General features: G+C 39.5%; 1 protein-coding gene across 2 annotated transcripts in view; it reads left to right on the top strand.

Annotated features, from left to right (window-relative positions):
* Aig1 (androgen induced 1) overlaps window positions 1-22,661 on the top strand; it is a 198,926-nt gene extending 176,265 nt beyond the window's left edge. For both annotated transcript variants that reach the window (XM_090338019.1, XM_090338018.1), the window contains 2 exons: window positions 17,324-17,487; window positions 22,004-22,661. In XM_090338019.1, coding sequence (XP_090194145.1) covers window positions 17,324-17,487; window positions 22,004-22,031 — 192 coding nt within the window. In that variant the 3' untranslated portion in view covers window positions 22,032-22,661. The remainder of the gene's footprint in view (window positions 1-17,323; window positions 17,488-22,003) is intronic.
* Window positions 22,662-24,286: the final 1,625 nt, after the last annotated feature.

The following is a 24,286-nucleotide window of genomic DNA, read 5'->3' as shown; positions in this document are numbered from 1 at the left end:
CCATCTCCCTATCCCAGAATGCCATGATGATGCCTCTCTTCCTTCGGTACTCACTACCCAAAGTTTCTTGTTATAATTCTTCCAAGCCCAGCCCTGGGTCTGTGGCTGCTGCTGCCCATTCTCTCTCAATTGACCTGCCCCCTCGGTCTTTAGCCCAAATCTCCTGACCCTGTACCATATCTACTTGCTTAACAATTGCAAAACAATCTCATGTCATACCTGATTTCCTGTTCCACCTCCAAACCTAGATCCACCCAGTAAAGTCACCTACCCACTTATACATGCCAGATTCCTATGAGATATCATCTATCCATCTCTGTTGGGCCAACAATGACAGGCAGCCAGTCACTTACACGTTTCTGATCCTTTACCTCCAAGATACATTAAGAATCCTCAAGCTTTGCTCTGTCTCCACAGCCAACATCGTGGTCCAAGTTGTCTTTTCCTCTGTCACTACCTATATAGAACTACTATGTACAGATCACTGAGTAATGTTTTTTAATGTGAGGACTTTGCTCCCAGAGTGTAAATGGTTTCTCATTACCTCATTAGATTAAGTTCAGAGCTACTTACATGGTTTAGGTGCCCCTGGATTGTCTGACCCCTGACCTCATCCTCTTCTTTCCTCTTTGCTTACTAACCCAGCCAAAGTGACCTTTTTTTCTCACTATTAATAACTTCCTCCATGCTACCATCCAATCCACCACTCCCCAACCATAATTTCTACCATTGTTAGCTCCAGTTGAACTTCTCTTTTAGGTTTCCAGCTTTCATATCTCTTTCTTGGGGAAACCTCTGATTTCCAAGGCACAGTTCAGCCCCTCTATAGTACATTGCCCTAATTCTCTATTTATTTCTTCCAGTGATGTCAAAACTATTTGTAGTCATGTGTCTTTTTTCAATTCTCTTCCCAAAGCCCTCTCATTTTACTATTTAAATAAGCAATAAAAAGATCAATACTTGAAATCATCTTGGAGAAAACAGGGACCATTATCTATTTCATCCTCGTAACATAAGTCTAAATATCAAGAGTCGGTATAATTAAGATAAATTGTTTAACAAGAGAAACTATGCTCATATGTGAGTTACAAATGAAAGCAAAGTAGGAAAAATAATATATTATGCTCATTGTATGGATACTACACACACACACACACACACACACACACACACACACACACACACACACCATTTTCTTTCATTTAGCTCAATCGTAACCACACAAATTGTTTATAACATGCCCCTATTGTCTATTTTTATAAAATTGAATTTAGCTTTATTGTTTCTTCTCCCATCTGCCTGATTCATTTCAGTTGGCAACTAGCTCTGGTGAACTTGTACGGGAAACCTCATAGACCACATCGCTTGCTTGACTGATGTCTGTATGGGAGATGATCCAGTTGAGGCAGTAAAAGCAGCAGCTCAAGTAGAGAGCAGGCTTCATTTATTAACCAAACTCTCCGTTTCCCTCAGGCAAGCCTTCTCAGTGTCTCTGGGAGTGGCGATGCATGGTGGAGGCTCACAACACACTCTGTGGGGCTGCATGACAAAGGTTTACAGTAACCCCAGTTCTGCCAAACATTACCTTTAGTAGACGGTTTCCACAGCCACCCATTGCCACAAAGAAAACTTCCTGGCATTTCTCCCTCCCACAGCACTAAGCCATGGAAGGCTCCCAGGAAGCACCAAATAAAAATGGATTGAAAATAGTAAACAATTCAAATGAGTTACGCATATACCCCGAAAGTCAATAGAATTCAAAACCAAAAGATGGTTTATTTGAAATGATAGAAATTTCCCTAAAATCAGTGGGATTTCACGTGGTTAAGACTCATTTCTCTAGTACTTTTCAAAGCCCAAGAAGCAACCATCTTAATACTGTTACCATCATATTCTCCCATATTCTGATGAGATAGCTTGGTACTTGTTGATCCATGACCAAATTAACTAACTTTTTTGTTCAGTTTATTACCTTTAAGTAGTTGTACTAAAAGGTTTCAAATCAACATGTCGACTTATGTGAACAGTACATCTGGATCAACATCACCTTCTCTTGTTTCACAATTAATTTTCTTAATCAAATGTCTATTGATTGCCAAGCATGTGCTGGATGTTGTGCTAAGTTGGGAGGGGTAAACAATAGATTCAGATGGCTCTGCATCAAAGACTTTTAGTTCTAAGACTTGGATTAATGATGTTTTCTAGCTTTGCTGCAAGAAAGAAGGAGTAATTCATTCGTAAATTCTTTCCAGCCTCTAGAGTAATCTAAGAATACAGGGAAATCCAAAGTACTCAAATTTGAATTGATAGGGACTATTATTATTATTAACAATAATAATAATAATAAGTGGCCCTAGAGGAAGGCTCTTTAAGAAAAGCTACATGGAGGAAGTCACATATAAGCTACTTCTTTGAGGACAGATAGGATTTAGCCTTTGAAAATCTGGATGATATCCTGGGAGAAAAAGAATATGACCTAGAGGCAAAAGAGGAAATTCCACCCTCCCTCAATGAACCAAAGACTTCCATGTACCTGGAATAACAGGGCAGATAATTTTTCTTCAACCATTATAGTATAAATTCTACCTAACTGCCAATCCCTCTGGCCAAATTCTTTTTTTTTGCCAGTCCTGGGACTTGACTCAGGGTCTGGGGGCACCACTTCCAGCTTTTTCTGGGTATGTGGTACCAAGGAATCAAACCCAGGTCTTCATGCATGCTAGGTAAGCACTCTACTGCTAGGCCATACTCCCTGCCCAGCTGGCCAAAATTTTAGTTTTTCACTATGTGGCCTTGGTTTTGATTGGTTGGTGGTCAGTAGCTGGTAGAGTGGGTGTTTTGCCTCTTCCTACCCAGTTTCCTATGGCCTTCTCCACCTTCTTTCATGTATTCCCTAGTGTTGTACACCACTGAGCAAACTCACACGGCCTCACATCCATTTTTCTCTTGGCCAGAGAATTTGTTTTTAAAATGTAACTTTTGCTATGTCAACCCTTCTACTTAAATTCCTTCAATAGTTTGTTTTTTCCTGCTTGAGGTTTCTGGGTGTTTGGGGGTTTGAAAAAAAAATGTTTTAGTACACTTTGATTTTTTTTCTTGCTCAGTGATGTATCCTTGGCCTGTGACAGTAGAAAAACCAAGAATGATGAACAAATATCTTACATAAATTTAAGCAATGCAAGCTGAGCTCTGGGTGGCTCATGCCTGTAACCCTAGCTACTCAGGAGGCTGAGATCTGAGACTCACTGTGGCTCAAGAGGTAGAGTGCTAGCCTTGAGCTCAGAGACAGCACCCAGGCCCAGAGTTCAAGCCTTACAACCAAATAAAAAATTTAAACAATGCATAATTTTATAGGTACAGATACAAAACACATTGCATTGCTAATGATTAAGTTCGTCCCATGATATTCTGCTAGAAAAACATTGAATAAGAAAGAAAATTGAGTCCTTTTATTTTTTTCTGCAAGATATTTTGAGGCCATTTTACTGGAGACTTTATGTAAATTCACTGTGTAATAGGTTCCCTCATATTTGTTCTTCTACACTTTAAAAGTGTGGTTTTATATAAGAAAATATATTTTACACTTTGCCCTGTATAATGCCATTCTGTCTCTCTCTGGATCGTGGAGTCCTAAACTTAGATTAATGATGTTTTCTAGCTTTGCTGGAATACTGAAAGAAGTGACAATTCATTCATAAATTCTTTCCAGCCTCTAGAGAAATCTAAGAATTGTCATTAGGACTCCATTGTTGAGATGCATTCATTCCCTAGAGAATGAATAGCTCACAAGAAGTTGTCAGTGAGCCAAAGAGCCATCACACAAGAGTAAGTCCCTTCCACTAACACTTCAATATTAGTCCCTCTTTGCTTCTCCAAGTGCCCAACCACTATAATCAAAGTTATGTGAAGAATTTTAGAGAACTATATAATAAGGAAATAGTTAATGTGCATGCAGTGTCAAATAGTACTCTTTGCCTACCCATTGGACAAAGACAGGTGTGTTTGTAAAAAGCCATATACCAGGCTAAGCATGGCAGTGCATGCCTATAAGCCTGCCTACTTAGGAAACAGATGAGAGGGTCATAGTCTAAGGCTAACCTAGGAAAAAGTATGAGACTGTCTTAAAAAGAATTAAAGCAAAAGGGGTTATGGGTTGAGCTCAAGTGATAGTGCACTTGCCTAGAAAATCCAAAGCCAGTACCAAACAAAAAATAAAAAACAACAAAACAAACACACACAAAAATAGCCATATCCCAGATAGAGAAACCTAATACAAAATTTAAACTTCTACTGGGTCAAACTTTGTAGAAAAAAAATAAAATCCCCCCTTTAATATACTACTTCTTCTTATTTGTGACTATGACAACATGAAACATTAAAGCATATTTTTATTCTTTTTCTCATTTAAAAAAACTTTATTGTAAGGGTGTTACAGTTTTTATATTGTAAAGGGGTTATAGTTACACAGATCCTTTTGAACGGTGTTATCCACTCACTTTTTCTCATTTTTGAAACGGTTTTGTTGCCTTTACTGCTGAATACACCACCAAGACTGGGTTAAAGGTCTTATACATTTTCTTGTAATGTTCCTTCAATCTATTATCTGCCAGTCTCCTGAGACCAGCTTTTGTCTTTGGAGAATGACCTGCTTTTATTTCAGGGTATGTTTTAAGATTCTAATTTAATTATTTCATCAAGATTAAATTCATCTTGTCAGTTATTTTAATTTTTTATAACTTGTTCATAGAACATCCTTTCAATTTCAGATTAACATGTTTTTAATGTTGGTTGTTTTCCTAACAGATAATGTCTATTTTGTTTCGTACATTCTAGTTCCTTCAAAAATAGTAACCAAACACACATTTAATCTTTAGGGAACACATTTGATCTCTGCAAGCTAACATACAGAAAGTGAACTGTATCTGATGGTGGCCCATTTAAAAATGTTTGCAGGGCTGGGAACTGGTGGCTCACGCTTATAATTCTAGCTCTTCAAGAAGCTGAGATCTGAGGACTCTGGTTCGTGGCCATCCAAGAGTCTGAAAGAATCTTATCTCTAATTAACCACCCAAAAGCGGAGTTATGGCTAATGTGGTAAAGCACTATCCTTGAGCACAAAAGCTTAGGAACAGTGCCCAGGCCTTGAGATCAAGCCCTAGGACCAGCACACACACACACACACACACACACACACACACAGACACACACACACACACACACACACACACACACACACACACAGAAGTATGTACTTTATGTATTTGTACAGGCAGTGATGAGACAAACTCATGCCAGTCAACACCTGCTGCCAGGTCAATATAATAGCTAGACAAATTGCTTATTCTCAAGATAGAAATAATGTTAATTTTCATTGTGATTTGGTCTAAGGCTATAGGTTCTAAACTCAATAACAACTATTTTAATTAACAGATTTTTTTCAATGTGTATTTATAGCATTAATGCTACAAAGGATTTTCATTTTGGTACTTCCAGTCATCCCTGGAAGGTACTTTGATCTAATTCTCCTTCCTCTTTCTTAATCCCTCTGACTCCCCCATAAGTGCGTAGATATCCCTCTTAGATGTTCACTTTCCTTCTTTCAGATATATGCCTAATAGGATGAACGGTAGTTCTTTTTTAGTGTTTTGAGGAATTTCCATCATTTCCCTAGTGACCACAGTAATTTATATTCCTACTAACAATGTAAAGGAGTTCCTTTTGTCCTCATCTGTACCAGCATTTGTTAAAGATAGTCACTCTGACTGGACTAAAATGGAGGCTCAGTGTTGTTTTGATTTGTATATTGTTTATGGCTAAGGACTTTTACAATAACAATAAAAATAAAATAGGGTCTTATGTTCATGCCCAAACCAATCTGAACTTGATTTTCATATTTATGCTTGCCACATAACTGAGATAGCAGGTATGTGTTACCACAGCAGCTTTTATTGGTTGAGAGGAGTCTCACATATTTTTTGCCTGCGTTAACTTTGAACCAAAATCCTTCTGATCTCTACCTCCTAAGTAGCTAGGATTATAGACTAGAACCACTGTGTTTGACTAAGCTGCATTTTTTGGTATAATGTGTTTTGAGTCTTGTTTTTAAATTGAGACTGCTAGGCTATTGTCTTTTGATTTCAGAATTGAAACCATTAGCATTCAACATTATTATTATTATTGAAGTTATGTATAATTGCTATCATTAGCTATTTTGTAATATTTAATTTTTTCCTAATCCTCATTTGTCTATTTCAACTCTCAAGATTTATTCCTTCTTTAGTCACATATAGATAATATAGTTAAACTTAAAACAGTGAATTTTTCTTTGAGGAAGGCAATATGTAGCCAACACATACAAATTAAATGTACTTGATCTCTTGAAATGTAGCTGGAAGTGTTCCATCTTATTAGTTTGCTTTTGACAGTTTATTTCTAAGTGCATACATCTTTAAACCAACTATGTAGCTTGTTTTTACAAGTGACCAATAGTGAAAGATGGCCTTGAATTGACTCTGGTTTCACAATCCAAAGTACATCTTAATGTAGCTTCCACTGAGCTTATCTAATAATGAGGTTGGACAAAAATAATACTGCCTCAGATTGCAATGTTCAAGGCATTCATTAAAGTTAATAATCAGTGCTCTTGTATAGAAGTTTTATGCTTAACATTGATAGGCCCTTTATTGTGTGCAGTTTGCTGGCATTCAAGTAACAAGGAGCTTACCACAAAGGCCATCAGGTGGGTTTCCATAGTAGCATTCCTTTTGTTATTCACATTTGTAACCTAGATGACATCTGAATACTCCACATGTCACAGCTTAATAAAAAGAAATGGAATGCTGATAATCGTAGTACCATCAAGAAGTTGGTCTCTGGGTGTTATTCCAGGAGAAACCAGGATGTCTACTAGGATTTTCTTCTCAAGCAGCTGTCCGCTAAGCAAGAATTGATATCCCTTTGATCTTATTAACATATTAACGGCATACCCTTATCTCATTCCTGTATTATAAACTAAATGGTGGGTAGAATTGTTTCATCAGAGATGAATTTCATGCAGGGCAAGTTTGTGATTGTGCACTAAGAATGCAATGTAAAACCATGAGTTAAAAAAATGACTTATGTAAATATAAGAATAACATTGAAGAATGACAATAGTTTATGTTGAGTTTACATGTATGTTCGGTGACTCTCCTAACCTGGATTTGTGCATTCTTGTTTTTATCACCTGAGTTGTGAATTCATATTGGCTTATGAAAGCATAGAAATTCCTGTATCTCTTCAAGAAACCTAACAGTGAGCCAGACCATTCTTGAAAAATGGGAGTTCTGCCATTGTTTCTGGACAGGGCAAAGTAGCATAGTTTTCTCATTTAATTAGCAAAAAAAATCTAGTACTTTTTTGTTTTTATCTAATGGATAGGAAATCCAAATTGTTCCACATTCTGGAAAGAAGGCACCAGCACTGAGGTAGAAGTGTTCTATATTCCTTATTCTCAACCATCCCCCTGTCCACTCATATTAACTCGCTGGTTCTACCTGATTAAAGACTGCAGTATCAGACCCTTTCTACCTGCAGATCTCAGCAATGAGTCTCTTGTTGGACTGAGATAGCCCCACTGACCCAAGGATCCTGCTAACTAGTCTCTTCAGCCACAGAGCTTCATCAGCATGTACCTAATAGGAGTACATAGACTATCCCACCCAAAAATGGATGCATATTCTTCTCAAGTACACAGGGAACATTTTCTGGGATGTAGTACATGCTAAGTCGCAAAACAAATCTTAACAAATTTAAGGACACTGAAGACATCGCGAGTGGCTTTTTTGACCTCAGTGGATGAGAGAACAATAACATGCCAATGCGCTTCCTCTTCCCTTCTAGTTTAAATGTGTGGCCTCTCCCTGCTGTCAACACTGAGGTCACGTGGGCTACAGCAATCCCTTGTTGAGTTTCTGCTTCCCTTCTGAAAGAGCGCATGCTCCTTCCAGTTCTCCAATGTGTCAACTTGATGTTTAGTACCTGGATGCTTTGACAAGTTCCAAATGGTTAAAGTTAAGGACAGCCAGTCATGAATTTGTATTAAAAGAAATTCAACTTGAATTCTGTCTAGGAAAACATCACCATAAAACCAGGGTAAACTATATACTGAGTAGGATTCTATGGAAACAAATTATTTGTAACGTGCCAGAAGATATGTCAGAGGAAAATTTTCTGAAGTCAGTTATTAGCCTGCCCTTATGGATAAATCATCCTGATATTGCTGATTTAGAATCAGGAAGAAAACACATTCCCTCATTACCTCATTACAGGAATTCATTCCAGAAGGCACATACAATTTGCTTCTTTCCCTAAGGATGGGTGGAGGGACCTGTAACCTTGAAAACATTGGTGTGTGTGAGAAGCACAGGGAAATACCATATATTTCTTCCTAAGGATCAGTGGAAAGGTTTTTTGATCATTGTATTTGCTTCATTTCCTTTTTAATCTAAAGTAAGTTATGATAAACACATTATGTTATCTGACAGTCACATCTTTAAGGTAGCCAGTATTGTTCACGTCACCTAAACGAAGAGGAAGTGAAGGCTCAAAGTTCCATGTCATACAAGGTAATCTAAAACTATATAGATGAGCTAGAACATATAGAGAACACACTATATATCTATCTATAGATATATAAAACGCGTGGATCCCAGTACAAAATTAGAATGTGTAAGCTTTCTTTAAACAGTAAGACTTGTAAAATAATGACCCAAATATAAGAAAAAAATAGACTTCTGCCAGGTGTCAGTGGCCCACGCCTGTAACATTAGCTACTTAGGAGATAAGAGTCTGCGTGGGCTGGCTTGGAACTGCAGTACTTAGATTTTAGCCTCCTATTAATCACCAAAAAGCCAAAAGTGGAGCTGTGGCTCAAATGGTAGAATGTGAGTTTTGAGTTAAAAAAAAATAAACTCAAGGACAATACTTACAGCCTGAGTTCAAGCCCCAGGACCAGAAGAAAAAAAAAAAGAAAAGCCTCTGTAGTTATATCTGTAACTGAACTAAGGATATTTCTAAGCTGAAGCTACTTCAACAGAGCTTCACACTGGATAACGCTGATTGGAATTTGCCTATGTATTTATTTTTATCAGAATCATGAACTTCACCTAAAAAAACTTTTTGATACTTGTTTCCATCTAAGCAAATGTCCCCTAGTTCTCTGAGCCTTAACGTATCTTCACTAAAGAGTCTTGGCAAAGCCACCACACAGGCTGATCTGCCCTCACCACTGTATACTCTGTCTCCACTAGTGATGACTTTATGTGACACAATGTAAACACCCACGAAATGTCTGTGAGGACTGAGGGTAAATATCAGTGGTAGAGTATATGCTTAGCATGGGTGAGGATCTGAGTTTTATCCCCAAAGAAGGAAAAGAACAGAAGAGAAGGGAGAAGAGAAGGTGGGGGGAGGGGAGATTTGTCAAATAAACAAATGAGTCCATGAACTCTTTAAAAGTCGAGTGGAACTCCAGATTCCCAAAAATCTAGCAAGAACCAGTCCCCATTCAGTCGAATTAGAGAACAGTCCAAGAGACCTGTTGGCCTTAACTTAGATACATCAAAAGAGAACACTTGAGCCAAAAGTCAAAGTTTCATGGAGGTCCCATGAGAGGTTCACAGCTCCACTGGGTGTGAGGCAGACTTGTATCTTCTGTCTCCAGAACACATGCTTATATCTGCCATGCAGCACATAAACATAGTAGGACTAATGCGCACACGATGTGATTGTTTCTTAGGAGGTAAGTTACTGCCTTCCCTAAAGGAAGGGTTTATTATTTTATCCCCGAGATTCCCCTCTCCTCTGGAGAAGTTGTAAAATATGACCCATGGGTTTTATAAGACATTTGATCCTGTGTTAAAACTTCACCAGAAGTAATTTATGTTGCATCTTGCAAAATTTCTGCATCTCACACATTTTCTATGAGCGTGAATTACTTGTAGAGTCAGTGGGAGAAAAGCAATGCTTTGTAGACACAGGTTTCATACTTAGACTCACTGATGCATTCTGAGCACACTAAAACCTTTCCAGGGCATGGATCCCATTCATCAGTCTGGCGTTTGACATAGTAGAGGAGGCTGGTACACAAGGAGAAGACCAGCTATGGAGATGTACATCCAAATTTGCCACCACCCAACCTATCTGCTCTTCAGTGTCCTCATCTGTAAAATGGGACCGATACAATATCTTCCCCCAAGGAACTGCTCATGTGAAGCCTTTAGCACAGTCACTGTCATGAAGTATACGGTGTCAGCAGTGAGTCACTCTTCTAAAAATGCATCTTTATGTTGTGCCTTGGGAACTAATGACTTTGCTTTCGAACAACCTAGCTCCAGCTCACAACTGTAATCTTAGCTACTCAGGCGCTGAGATCTGAGGTACACTGTTCACAGCCAGCCTGGCCAGAAAAGTCACCACCATCACTCATGATTTCTGTGATGGAGTAGAACCATGGCCATGTGGAAAGAAGAGCTGATGAACTTCCAGCTGACCTCAGTTTACTTTTGGTTTTGGTTTTGTTTAGGGTGACTACTTGTCATTTATGTTCAGTCAACAACCAAAGTATATGTAAATAATAGGAACTTGAAACCTGTCATTTTTCTTGCTTCCACGTGATGGGTGGGAAATCAATTTTCTAATACTTCCTAGTTCTCCACGTGTCTATGCTCACAGACGTTGTCTGTTCTATCTTGGAATCTCTTATCCCCTGGTTTCAAACAACTGTACTCTTCTTTTCCCATGTCATCAGCCCATATTTTGGGTCCCCTTTGTTTGATCTCATTCTTGTCCTACCTCTTAAATCTTGACCTTGACCAGTGCTTTCTCATGGACCCACTGTTTCCATGCCCTGTATTCTTACCTAGATGACTTCATTCCAATTTACTTTTACCAGAGATGTGTACTAAATTACACATGGTCAGAGACTTCATCATAAAATTTCCATTTGTGTGCATAAAATACTTTGTTCATATTCAAACCCCCATTACTTTCTTACCCCCCCTCCTTCCTTTACCTTCTCCCTCCACCTCTCTAAATGTCCTTTTACATTTGTAACTTTGTACTTGCTTTGCATGTTGATTTGGTTTGCTTTCCCCCTCACATCCACAAATGAGAGGACTCATGATATTTGCCCCAGTGAGGCTGCCCCACTTCATTTCTCAGGGTGTTCCAATAACTTCAACCATCGTCTTTTTGCCCATGGACTTGTTGCTAGATATCAAGTCTTTCTATAATCTAGATCCTTGTAACCAACTGCCTTCAGGACAATCCTACCTGGATATCTCCCTGTCAACAAGTCTGAGCAGAACTCCTCATGCCCTGAAGCCAGCTCCCTTACTTTTCCTATCACAGGAAACAACATCCCTCCCCACCCAGCTCATCAAGCCAGGAATCTATGATTCACCCCTAACTCATCTCTCTGCCCTCATTGTTGAAATCTAATCAATCACCAAGTACTCTAGCACTCTTTCCTAAATCAGTGCTTGTCCATATTTTTAAACTATGAATTAAAGAAACATCTTCTTGTGTCATGACCTGGCCAGCATGCATGTACATGTAAGCACTTACATACATGTCCACAGGACTGAAAACAGTTTTGCAAAACAGTTTTGATCCTCATTATATATTCAAGGCCCTCTTCTGGTTTCTGTTTTTATTTTCTTACTGTTATTTTAGATGGTAGCAACCAGTTAATTCACTTTGCAAGACAAGGAAGAAAATATCTGGTATGTAATATTTACCATTGTCCTTAGTGTAATTAATCCCATCGTGGCGGGACTCAGGCTCCCAACACTTAGACACTTCCTAAAGATCTAACAATGAGCTCTCATAACCACCTGCAGATTGTCATTTCTTGTGACTTGCAGTTCAATAGACATTAGTATACATATCTTTTACATCCATCTATTAACTCTTATTCCCACTGCTACCGTTTTCTGTCATAGTCACTATTTTTTTTAATCAATTGTTTGTTCAGGTCAAACTGATCTATGTCAAAACTGTTTAAGATGTTTTGAAGACTCTCTATATTATAGCATAATCTACAAGTTTACCATGGCTCAGAATCCAGCTACAGTTTGGCACTTGCCATCCCTTACTTGATCTCAACAAAAATATTTTCTTTATTAATATCTAAGAATGTATTCTTCTTCTCAGGTCTTTGGATACGCAATACATTTGGGCTAGAAAGGCTTTTCTTCCCTCATCTTTACCCAACTAAACCTTTTTTATCTCTCTATCCCAGTTTGAATGGTTTCTCCAATCATTCATTCCTCTACTATATGACTAGCATTGTGGTAAGTGCTAGGAGTACAAAGAAGAGCAAAAACTGGCACAGTTGCTCATCTTATAGGACTTGTACCTCAATTCAACTTGTACTTAAATTTAAATTTAAGTAGTAATAAAAAAGTATTAAAAATAAAAAATTCAGCTGGAAACCAGTGGCTCATTCCTGTAATCCTAACTGTTCAAGAGACTGAGATCTGAGGATCCTATTAAAAGCCAGGCCAGGAGAAAAAATCCATGAAATATTTATCTCCAATTAACTAGAAAAAAGAAAAAGTGGAGTGGAGATGTGGCTCAAGTGGCAGAGCCACTTGAAATACAGGAAAATCAAGAAACTAAATGAAAGCCAATATAATAGGAATGCAAGGAAGAACAGGAGCAAGGAATGAGATAGGGCCATGTAGACAGGTAGATGCCTCTGTAAATATGGAATTCTCCACTTGCTATCTTTAACAAAAAAAGCAAAGGAAGGCCATTGACATGTTGAAAGTAGGGATATAATGTGTTTAGATTTCTGCTTTGGAAAGATCCTGTGGCAGCTGTGAGGATGGATTGAAAGAGGGCAAAAATAGATGTGGAAGCAAATTAGAGACTAGTGCAGTGTTCTAGACAGAGATGATTGTAACACAAATTAAGATGCTGATGATGGAGATAGAAAAAGAAGCAATGTAATATAAGGCTCCCTTCATTGGACAGGGCAATGGATTGACTATATGTGATGACAGAGGGGGGAAATGCCAGAGAGGTGACTTGAAGGTGCTTCAGTTGCAAAGCTTAACTGTAGTAGCATTCTTAGAGACAGGAATACAGAAAATCTGGCCAGGGAGGTAAATATATTTGACTTAAGGAACCTTTCAGATGTGTGAAATGAGATGTTTTAATGACTGTTTGATAACCTTTTCTGAGATAAAGAAGTCTAAGTTAATATATAAATTTGTGAAATATTCATATAGGTAATAAGACTTGAAGTAATAGCCATAAATGTCTTCATCAGCCAGGAGTTTTTAATATGAGAAGGATTAGACGCTCGGCCTCAAGAAAAGGTTACAGTCAATGGTGGAATCATACAAAACAAAGAAAGCAAGGAAGGAAGGAAGGGAGGGAGGGAGGGAGGGAGGGAGGGAGGGAAGAAGGAAGGAAGGAAGGAAGGAAGGAAGGAAGGAAGGAAGGAAGGGAGGGAGGGAGGGAGGGAGGGAGGGAGGAAGGAAGGAAGGGAGGAAGGAAGGAAGGGAGGAAGGGAGGAAGGGAGGAAGGGAGGAAGAGAGGGAAGGGGGGAAGGGAGGAAGGGAGGGAAGGGGGGAAAACAAGATGAGGGATGGGGGTGGGGGGAGGGAAATGAGGACCAAAACATGAGAAAGGGTATCAATGTATGTGAAGTAATGCATCTTCTATCTGGTGAATATAATATAACCCTTCTATTAATTACAATAAAAATATATGAAAAAGGGGCCGGGAGTTTGGCCTAGTGGTAGAGTCCTTGACTAGCATGCACGAAGACCCGGGTTCGATTCCTTGGTACCACATACATAGAAAAAAGCTGGAAGTGGTGCTGAGGCTCAAGTGGTAGAGCTCTAGCCTTAAGGAAAGTCCAAGGACAGTGCTCAGGCCCTGATCTCAAGCCCAGGACAGGCAATATATGTGTACATATACATATATATATATGTATATGAAAAAGAAAAAATGGAAGAAAGAAAGAGAGAGAGAAAGGGACAGAGGAGGAGAGAGGGAGGAAAAGAAAGGAAGAAAGGAAAAAAAGGAAGGAGGGAGAGAGGGAGGAGAGAAAAGAAAGAAGGCATTTGAACATATTTTTCAGCTATGAATATATAGAAAAAGCAAAGGAAGTGGAGGTGTGCCTCAAATGGTAGAGCAAAAACACTAAGCAAGAGCGAGAGGGAGTGGGGAAGAAGAAAAAAAAGCAAGAGGGACTGAATTTAAACACTAATGATGGGATAAAGCAGATACTAGTCCCTGTGTAGCCATGACAACTCTTCCCTGACCTTTCCTTAATTCTGGCTGTACTTGCAAGGTTCCTGTAGTAGATGCATCCCTCCTTAGACTGCACTCCATCGGAACAGAAATTACCCATCCTCATGTGCTGTTAGCACAGTGTTCACATGGGAGGCATGGGTAAGTGTTATTTTTTAATTACACATTTAAGATGAATGGAAATTAAACTACTTTAATAAAAGTATTTCATCTGCAAGTCTTACACTTATAAATACTTATACGCTAGCACATTCATGCTTATTTCTAGACCTAACATTAAACTAGGTGCCATTGCCCTCAGCATAAGCTGTTTGGGCACTAAGACAAGAGGGACCTACCATGAATAAGAAGTTGAAAGTCAGCTAGGAGCCAGGAACTCTCCACCATGGATGAACCAGGCCATGAGTCACCTTAGTGCAGAAAATCGAGGCCTGATAACATCAAGAAAACAAATGGTGAAAACACAGCCTGTTAGGACAAGTGGATGCATCATTCATCATCCACATGAAGCTAGGTGGAACCCCGAGTAACAGGACTTCTGTATCCAGGATCACGTGATGACCTACCAAATCCTAAAAGCAGAGAAGGGGGGAAAGGAAAGGGAGGGGAGAAGAAAGGAGAGGGGGGAAAGAGAAAGGAAAGAAAGATAATCAAGAAAGGGGATAGGAAGAGAAAGGAAAAGAAATAGGAAGGGAAGGAGAGGGGAGGGGAGGGGAGGGGAGAGAACCCTCACTTCTACTTTGGACACAATGCTCATTACCTTACTAAGGGAAAGCATGGCCACATAGCAAAACATGAAATTAATTGTGCATTTCTTTCCCAGTTTTGACCAGGAAAGTTTAGAAGTCATTTAGCTTGGCCTCAGTTTCTTTACCTGACAAATAGGATAAAATGAAGGGAGTTATAAGGTAACTTCTGCCATACCCAGAGAGTTGTGCAAGGTGGCTGGAAGTGTATTTCTGATTTTTCAGAAGATATTTGGGTTGGTGACATAAGTCTAGGAATTTTCCAAAGGTGGGTCAGATGTGGTTATTTTTGTTGTAGCACTGATTTGGAATTACAGGGTGACAAATGTAGATTGCAAACAGTGTCTGAGACTCAGGGCTATCATCAGAAGCAATGCTAAAACCTGCAGGTGAAAGGTTCATTCCACTAAAAGCAAAGAATACCAGAGAGGGGAATAAAAAGTATAGTGAGCCAGTCATTGGTGACTCACCCTTGTACTCCTAGATACTCAGGAGACTGAGATCTGAGAATTGCAGTTCAGTTCAAAGCCAGCTTGGGCAGGAAAGTTTATAAGAATATCTCCAGTTAGCCACCAGAAAACTGGAAGTAGAGCTGTTGACTGAAAGTGGTAGAGCGCTAGCCTTGAGCTAAAGAGCTGGGGGACAGCATTCAGGCCCTGAGTTCAAGTCCCACAACCCACAAAAAAGAAAAAGTATAGTGAAAATTTCTGATTTGAGTTGTTCCTGATGTTCTTAATTGAGGAAGCAGTTTTAGCATGAGTAAGACCACAACTGTATACATTGATTAGGAAAAAAATCAGTAACAATTTATGATATTAAATTTGGGGAATGTTGCATGTTCTCTCCATGACTTGATGGATGCATCACACCTCGATTAAAGAGACCAAATTGCCAAATTGCCTCTGATTTATGAACAAACACAAGGTCTTATATGAGAGCCCCAGGCAGTAGTTCTAACAATTTGATAGCTACTGGCTCTCATAAAGGCTTCAGCTTATTTTTCTTTTTATTTTGGACAGTTACTACTGTGTGAACCCTAAGGGTTTTTGCTCTAAGGGTTTTTCCAACCCTTTCAATAACCACTGCCTGTCTGTGGCTCACATCCCATAATTCTAGTTACTTAGGAGACTGAGATCTGAGGATCACGATCTGAAGCCAGCCCAGCAGGCAAATCCCTGAGACTCTTTATCTCCAATTAACCTGCAAAAAGCTGTATGTGGAGCTGTGGCTCAGTGATAGAGCACAATCATTGAACACAAAACCTCAGTCATAATACCCAGGGCCTGAGTTCACAAAATAAGCTAATAGTAGTAGTAGTAGTAGTAATACTTATTCCAAAGGTAATAAAATTACTTGTATTTCATCTGCTCTCCACAACTGTAACTTTTGATAAAATAATGGGCCCCTGAGCATGATGGAAAACAGCTCCTAACAATCATGTCAAGACAGACACAATGAAGCAAGTACTGTAACTACACTTCTGAAAGCAATGCCGTTGAGGATGTTGTTGTTCCCTCTGAGCCAAAAGTAGATCCAGAACACAAACAAACATGATCACAAGTAAGCATAGAGAATAGGAGGAAAAAATAAAAAGAATGAAGTGAACGTAAAGGCTAGAATAGGGAGTCTAGTATTTGCTGGGTTATAGGGCATTCTGCCTATACAAGCACCTCGGGTTTATACCTGGCTGAGGGGCAGCTTGTACCTGGTACACCTTTTCCTGGTTTTTATTATGATGTGATTGTCTAATGCTACATTGTTTCCTTGTGTAAAGGAGGGATTACAGAGATTACATAGTGGTATTAAATCACCCAACAGTATCAAACCAAAATCTTCTAAGTATCATCAAAGACAAGAGGAAACTGTGAAAGTTCCAGTATGGAGGGGACCAGTTGCAGTGCAGGGTCCCAGAGGAGCACAGACAAGGACATTCCTGGGAAGTTCAGGCAAATCTCAGTAACAGGAAGTTGAGTTACTATTAGTTGCCACTGAGTTGTAGTAACAGGTGGCGTACAGCACGCTAACAAGATATTTCCAGGCTAACATGGGACATCCACGATGCCCACCACTTCAGTGAGTTCTAAACTATTTTCAGAATACAGAAGTTTTCCGACATATTTCTGGTAGTTCCTGAATATCAGAAGCAAATGGTGACAGACGACCACTGAAGGCTGGTGATGGAATCTGACTGCCTTTGTAGCACAGTGGGTTTGACAACAGCCGTGAGAGTAATGCCATCTTTGTCTTCTTTCTCCTTTCTCTGGCAGGGTGTGCTGGGTGCATCATGTCACCGGCATGTGGGTGTATCCTTTCCTGGAACACATAGGCTCTGGAGCCAGAATCATCTTCTTCGGGGCAACAACCATCCTAATGAACTTCCTGTATGTGCTGGGAGAAGTTCTGAACAGTTATATCTGGGACACACAGAGAAGTAAGTTCATTCTAGACCCTAACAATCGACGGCTGCCTTCAAGAGCAGGAACAAAGCCAGAGGTGCCTGCCTCTTCTTCAGTTCTTCACGCAGTATCTCTGCTCAAGTTTCATTTTGACAATTATATTTATTTAGGAGCTGCTGGCATTTTTGTCTGAAAAGTTTATGACTCACTCCATCTCCTTAGGTGGTAATCCAAATCTAAGGAGAAAAGAAGCATGTCCATAAAACATTTTATAGAGGAGAAAAAAATCTATTTTTTTCCACCGTTAACACTAAAGATGTTTGACTCTGATAACAATAACAACAAAAAAAACCCTGCCTTACCTGAAAGACCACCAAATAAAGTAGATAATTTTTTTGGGGGGGGGGCGCAGTCATGGGGCTTGAACTAGGCCTGAGCACTGTCCCTGAGCTCTTCAGTTCAAGGCTACCATCCTACCCTTGAGCCAAGCCCCACTTCCCATTTTCTAGAGTTTACTTGGAGATAAGAGTCTCAGGTCCTTTTGTGCCTGGCTGGCTTTGAACCTTGATCCTCAGATCTCAGCCTCCTGAGTAGCTAGGATTACAGGTGTGAGCCACCACACCTGGCTTAGATAATTTTTTGAGTGTAATCAAATAGTCTCCTTAAATGTCACCTGAGCCAAACATGGTAGGCCTGTAATCCCAACACAGGAGGCTGAATCAGGAAGACATACGTTCAAGACCAGTGTGGACTACAGATATACCAAACAGATTTCTCGGATTTTAAGTCATCTTTTGTGTGAGTGCATAAAACTCAAAGAGTCTCCCACCTCCATGCCATGAGAAGGCTAAATAGCACAAAATACTGGGCTGGAAGTGTAGCCTAGTGGTATAGTGCCTGCCCCACCTGCATGAAGCCCTGGGTTCAATTCCTTGGTACCACATTTACAGAAAAAACCAGAAGTGGTGCTATGGCTCAAGTGGTAGAGCCTTAGCCTTGAGAAAAGCCCTAGTATAGTGCCCAAGCCCTGAGTTCAAGCCCCAGGACTGGCAAAAATAGTAATAATAGGGCTAGAAGCATAGTCTAGTGGTAGAGTACTCACCTAGCATGCACGATGCCCTGGGTTCGATTCCTTGGTACCACATACTACGAAAAAGCTAGAAGTAGTGCTGTGGCTCTAGTTGCAGGGCACTAACCTTGAACAAAAAATGTCCAAGGACAGTGCCCAGGCCCTGAGTTCAAGCCCCAGGACTGGCAAAGAAAAAATAGTAATAATGGGGCGGGGAACATAGCTTAATGGTACAGTGCTTGCCTAGCATGCATGAAGCCATGGGTTCAATTCCTTGGTATCACATACCCAGAAAAAGCCAGAAGTGGCTCTGTGGCTCTAGTGGCAGAGCACAGCCTTGAGCAAAAAGTGCCCAAGGACAGCGCCCAAGCCCTGAGTTCAAGCCCTAGGACTGGCAAAAAAATAGTAATAATGATGATAATAATAATAATAATAACACAAAATGCTTCTGGCAAGAAGGACACCCTCTCTTCTAAGTGGCTGCATTTTTTAAGGTTTAAAGGTGGCAAAGAGATACATGTAGCAAAAGGTAATATTTCATTGCTACGAAAGCTCTTTTCACCTATAATTTAATGTCTCTTGTTTCCATTCTGGAGAGCAGAGCCTCCATCTTGATGAAGCACATAACTTTGTCTAAGGCATGCAAAATCTGTCCATGGATGTATGTAAGATGATGTAAATACTGGAAGGTGAGGGGCAACAGCAGAGATCTGCAATGGTTTCAGTTCTGCATGGAAGTATATCCAGAGATGCTGCAGGGAGCGGGGAGCTCTGGCCATCTTCCATTCAATCCTGGCATTTTATTGAGTACCCTGCTTTGTGTCAGACACTTGTCCCTGAAGCTCAGTCTAACAGACAAATAAACCAGAGTGTTTCATGGTTTATTCCTGAGCCCTAATTTTGTTATTATACATGTATCTGAGACTGTGTCAAGTTATTCACCAATACCAAATGGCTCCAAGAAGCTGAGGTTTCTTTGATCAGCAGCTTCTGGTTTTGATAAATAGTCTGCTAGAAAATATCAAAATGTTTATTATTCATGCCATGAGTTAAGAAACCAGAAATTAATCTTGTAATAATGTTCCCTCTGCATGAGGAGAATAGTAATCTTTCTCTATCAGCTATAGAAGTGTTTAGTTAACCTACAATAGTCTTGAAAAGTGATTTGGCCATTGTGAAAGGATGGCCTTAAATCCAGGAGAGATAAATATCTACTCAAGATAAAAAGTATGTTACTTTTCAGCAGTTTCAAACGGGAAATGGTGCTACTATAGATGGACTCTGAGGATAGTGGTTCAAAGCCTGCTCAGGCAGGAAGTCCCTGAGACTCTTATTTCCAGTTAACCAGCAGAAAAGTAGAAATGGCACTGTGGCTCTAAAGTAGTAGAGGGCAAGTCTTGAGCAGAAAAGCTCAGGGACAGTACCCAAGCCCTGAGTTCAAGCCCTACAATGAACACAACAATAACAAAATACCAGAGCAAAAAAAGCTGGAAGCATGGCTGAAGTGGTAAAAACACCTGTCTATTGAGCACAAAACTCAATACTACCACCAAGAGTGAATAGATGGATGGTGGGTAGGAAGGGAGATAGATAGATAGATAGATAGATAGATAGATAGATAGATAGATAGATAGATTTGTCTTCTTCCTATAATTCAAAGATGTTCGGGCCATCAGTGAAGAAGATGGCTTATAAGTCTTTCCAGGACAATCACCTCTATTTCTGGCTTCTGCTGAGTAGGTTGATTGGACCCATGAGTCAGATGCCTAATTTCCTTAGCAAATGATTGTCTAGCCACATGCTTGACATTCTCTCCCATTCTGATGTACTGAGGGCTTCAACATGAAGGGCAGGGTGGAAGTAAGGGAAAGTCCTGACACAACACAATTCCATACACCTGACTGAGTGATGAGTCTTATCAAAATGAAATTTGGTAAGACCAGAAATGATAGTATCCAGAGTGAAAGAGTGGGTGAGGACAGAGAAAACAAGTGAGTAATGGGTAGGTAGACGCCCTAGGCAGCCTCCTTCTCCACCCACCCCAGGCCTTGCCCCCTGGTGGAGCCCCTCTCCCAGCCTATCTCCAGCTCAAGGTGGGTGCTTCTTGTCCTCTCTGTATCACAAGTTCAGCCTGCCTCAACTTGGTAAAGGGTCATTTTCCGCATTTTGTGTGGAAATTGCACTTCCCGATCTGACAAACATATGCAACTATCTAATTATTCCCTCTGCCTCTCAGCTGACAAACTGAGGTAGGTTGGGACCTATTTTCCCTCTCCATCAGTGAATAATCCCAGGTCCCAACGCTGAAGATTCCACCTTTCCTGCCACGAAAGCCCCAAACAGGCAGTGCTTTGAAGGAAAAATACTTCAGGAAAAGCAAACTCTGATAGCTTCTGCACAGGAGAGAGCACATGGGAGAGAAGTGGGTCTCCATAGCCTGGGCTGTTTGAATGGAACATGGGTTATGTTTCCTGCCTTTAACTTGGATACCCAGTAACAAAACACACGGCATCTTCTTGCCCTCATCTGTGCTCATCCTTCAAATGCTCTTGCTCTTCAGTCTCAAGTTTTCTTTAAGATGATTTATGGGAAGTTCTTTGGGGAAAGTGTAGACCTCTGACAGTTCCTTAGCTATGGAAATCAAATGAAAGTTTGAGGACACCTTGTGTGTCTGTTGGGGCTGTCCTCAACTCACAATCTTTCTGATATCACAGCCAACCAATGAGCTACTGGAGCCTGGCTTTAAAAAAAAAAAAAAAAAAAAAAAAAAAAAAACTTTTAGAGCTGGGAGCATGGCCTAATGGCCGAGCATGCATGAAGCCCTGGGTTCAATTCCTCAGTACCACATACACAGAAAAAGCCAGAAGTGGTGCTGTGACTCAAGTGATAGAGTGCTAGCCTTGAGAAAGCCCAAAGACAGTGCCCAGGCCCTGAGTTCAAGCCCCAGTACTGGCAAAAAAAATATTTTAAGTATATGCAAGTATGTAAACAGTTCTTGCAGCAATGGGGTCTCCATGAGCTTTCAAAAAATAAATTTAAAAATATAATAAAGACATTTTTGACTTTTGACAATCCATAGATGGGGCCTTGAAAGGGACAGAACTAGAACAAAATATCTCTGAATTTTGTTTTTTCTAAACATACATGGCTATGTGGCTTAGTTGCTGGAAACTGGTTAAGAAGTAGGCCGGCTGGGGTTGCCACGTAAACTTGATGAGTCAAGCCTCTGCTTGTGTCATGATCCTTGCTCCCAAGAGCCTGCCGAGCTCCCTGTGTGGCGGAGGTATTGTGTCCTGACTCAGGGACAGAGTGGGCAGAGAATGTTTCTAGAAAAAAGTTGTAAATGGCTTTTCTTAGCTAGGAATACTATACAGGATTGTGAAGAAGGGGGGACAGGAAAGCGTTGTGAGGAGATAAGGTTTTTATGAGCTCTTTTAGCAAACCCACTTGGCCAAATTAAACCCTTTTTTTTCAATTTGTAGGTATGGAAGAAGAGAAAGAGAAACCTAAATTGGAATGACATCCAACTTGATGGAATGAGCAAAACCAGTCTGTCTCTGAATTACCACCTGGGCATTGATGGTGCAAAAGGGAAAACTTTAGAGGAAGCAATGGCATCAGCTCATCTTCCTGACATGGATGAAGGACACCTTTTAGTGTATAAATACATATTTTAAAAAAATGCAATACTCTGGTTTCCAAATTAACTCACCTCATTGTGATTTAAAGGTGTTAATCTCCCCCCAAATCTCTGATTGACCATATCTTTGCTTTTCTAGTTTTAAAACTAAAATTAGTTCATTGGAATTTCATTTCTACAATTATGAATCCACTTCATCACGAGAGAATAAAAATTCCATTGTGTTTCTTTCCAAGACTGAAAGGGACAGAGGGGATACACGGCGCCGAGGTCTATAGTTGTAAGGGGGTTGGGATGGAGAGCCACTGCAGGAGGTGGCGAGGAAGCAGGATAGATGGTTCCTGTTGCAATAAAGCCACAGTTGCCTCAAAAAAGAGCAATGTTAGTAATAATTATATCGATGTAGTCAAAACCCTGAGTGTGCTTGAATCTCCTGATTTAATCTTGTGAAACTCTTCCTACATGCAAACCTTAACTTTAATAAAGACCAACCAACCTAAGCTTTCTGTCTGCATGGTGCCTCTCAAAGTCCTAAGAATACTGGAATTTCGGTCTTCCTTTTGCTTCTCTCATCTACCTGATAAAGTGGATTGGCACTACTTGGTTCTTTTTTGTAATTTCTGCTATTGTTGTCATTGTTGTTTGTAAGGATATTTTTGGAGAATTCCAAAAATTATTGTTTGCAAAAGCTGGTTTACAAAAACTTGACTGTAATTATTTTCAATGCAGGAACTATAATGTTATGTAAATTATAAAATTACCTAACAAAATGTAGTGGTTGATTATATATGCTAGTATCAATGAGTGATATAAAACCATTTACTTGAAAACTTATTAAATTTAGTTAGAAGTTTAATTTAAATGTTCTCTCTATATATGCATATATACACATATGCAGATATTTATTTCTTCTTTCTAATCTATAACCACTTCTCAAGTGAGCCTGATTTTTTACATTGGCTACTGCCAATGGCCCAGTACTGACCTGAGAAGTTTCTAAGAGATTCCTGATTATTTATACATAATTCAAAGTAAATATACTTCAATAATAAGTGTTTAAAATTTACAATATAATTTTATAAGATTTTATTAAAATTTCAGCCATAGTTAATAACAAAATTACATAGGAAACAGAAAACATATAAAATACCTTGAAGTAACTGCACACAAATGTAACAAGATGAATAAATACAAGAAGATCTGATTTTTGTTCAAAAAGGATTACATTTTCATACTAGATCACAAAGGGAAAGTTTAATTCCTACTCTGCACATTGTAAAATAGAAAAAAACTGAATTAATTCTGAAAGACTGAAAACAAGCAAAAGTACACCCTAAAATGGGACACAGAAAGGAACAAGGATTGTGGTTTTAATACCTATGAGAAAGTGAGGCTCCACTGCTGGGAGAGTGTTCATTCTACATATTCCTTTTAAGTTATATTACCTGTTCTTAAAAAGCAACAATCATGTTTGCATTTGTATAGGCTCTTCTAAATACACACAGCAACAGCCACACGGTTATAATCTAAAACTTAAATTTGTGATTTTTCTAATAATTGAGTGACCAACACTGATAGTTTTGTCCTTCATTAAGCCAATGAGATTATCTGATACTGAGAAGCTAGACTCACTCAAAATCATCTCATTTATTGGTATGAAAGATCTGAGGCTCATTGAAGAAGTTTCCAGCATGTGCCATTGAAGTGTAGAATGCAGAGCTTTCAGATTTGTGCATCAGAAAAACAATGAAAAAGTTGTGAAACACAAGTCAAAGAATTTTCATCACAAATGGCTATGATTTGCCATAGGTTTTCCAGCTTTGCTTGGAAGAGATGGAAGCCAATTTGGTCGAGCCTCATTGAATAAACTTTTTTACGCATAAGTCAAAACAATATGTGCAGTAAAAATCCTCTCAAGAAAACTTTAAAAATGTGTAAAACCAACCAAAACATTAAAGATTTATTAATGCTGTGTTATGTTTACATGTTTGAAAAGCATACTATTTGATGAAATCCTCTCTGTGTAGATATATGTAACATAAAAGTCTAATCCCCAGTTCTGCCCCTTCACTAGACCAAAACTCTTCGTTTTTGTCTCATCCCCATTTAATATTAATCTTGTCCT

The sequence above is a fragment of the Megascapheus bottae genome, chromosome 8 (assembly GCF_031878675.1).
Source record: "Megascapheus bottae isolate mThoBot1 chromosome 8, mThoBot2.hap1, whole genome shotgun sequence".
NCBI lineage: Eukaryota > Metazoa > Chordata > Mammalia > Rodentia > Geomyidae > Megascapheus > Megascapheus bottae.
This window is presented reverse-complemented; position numbering and strand designations above follow the sequence as displayed.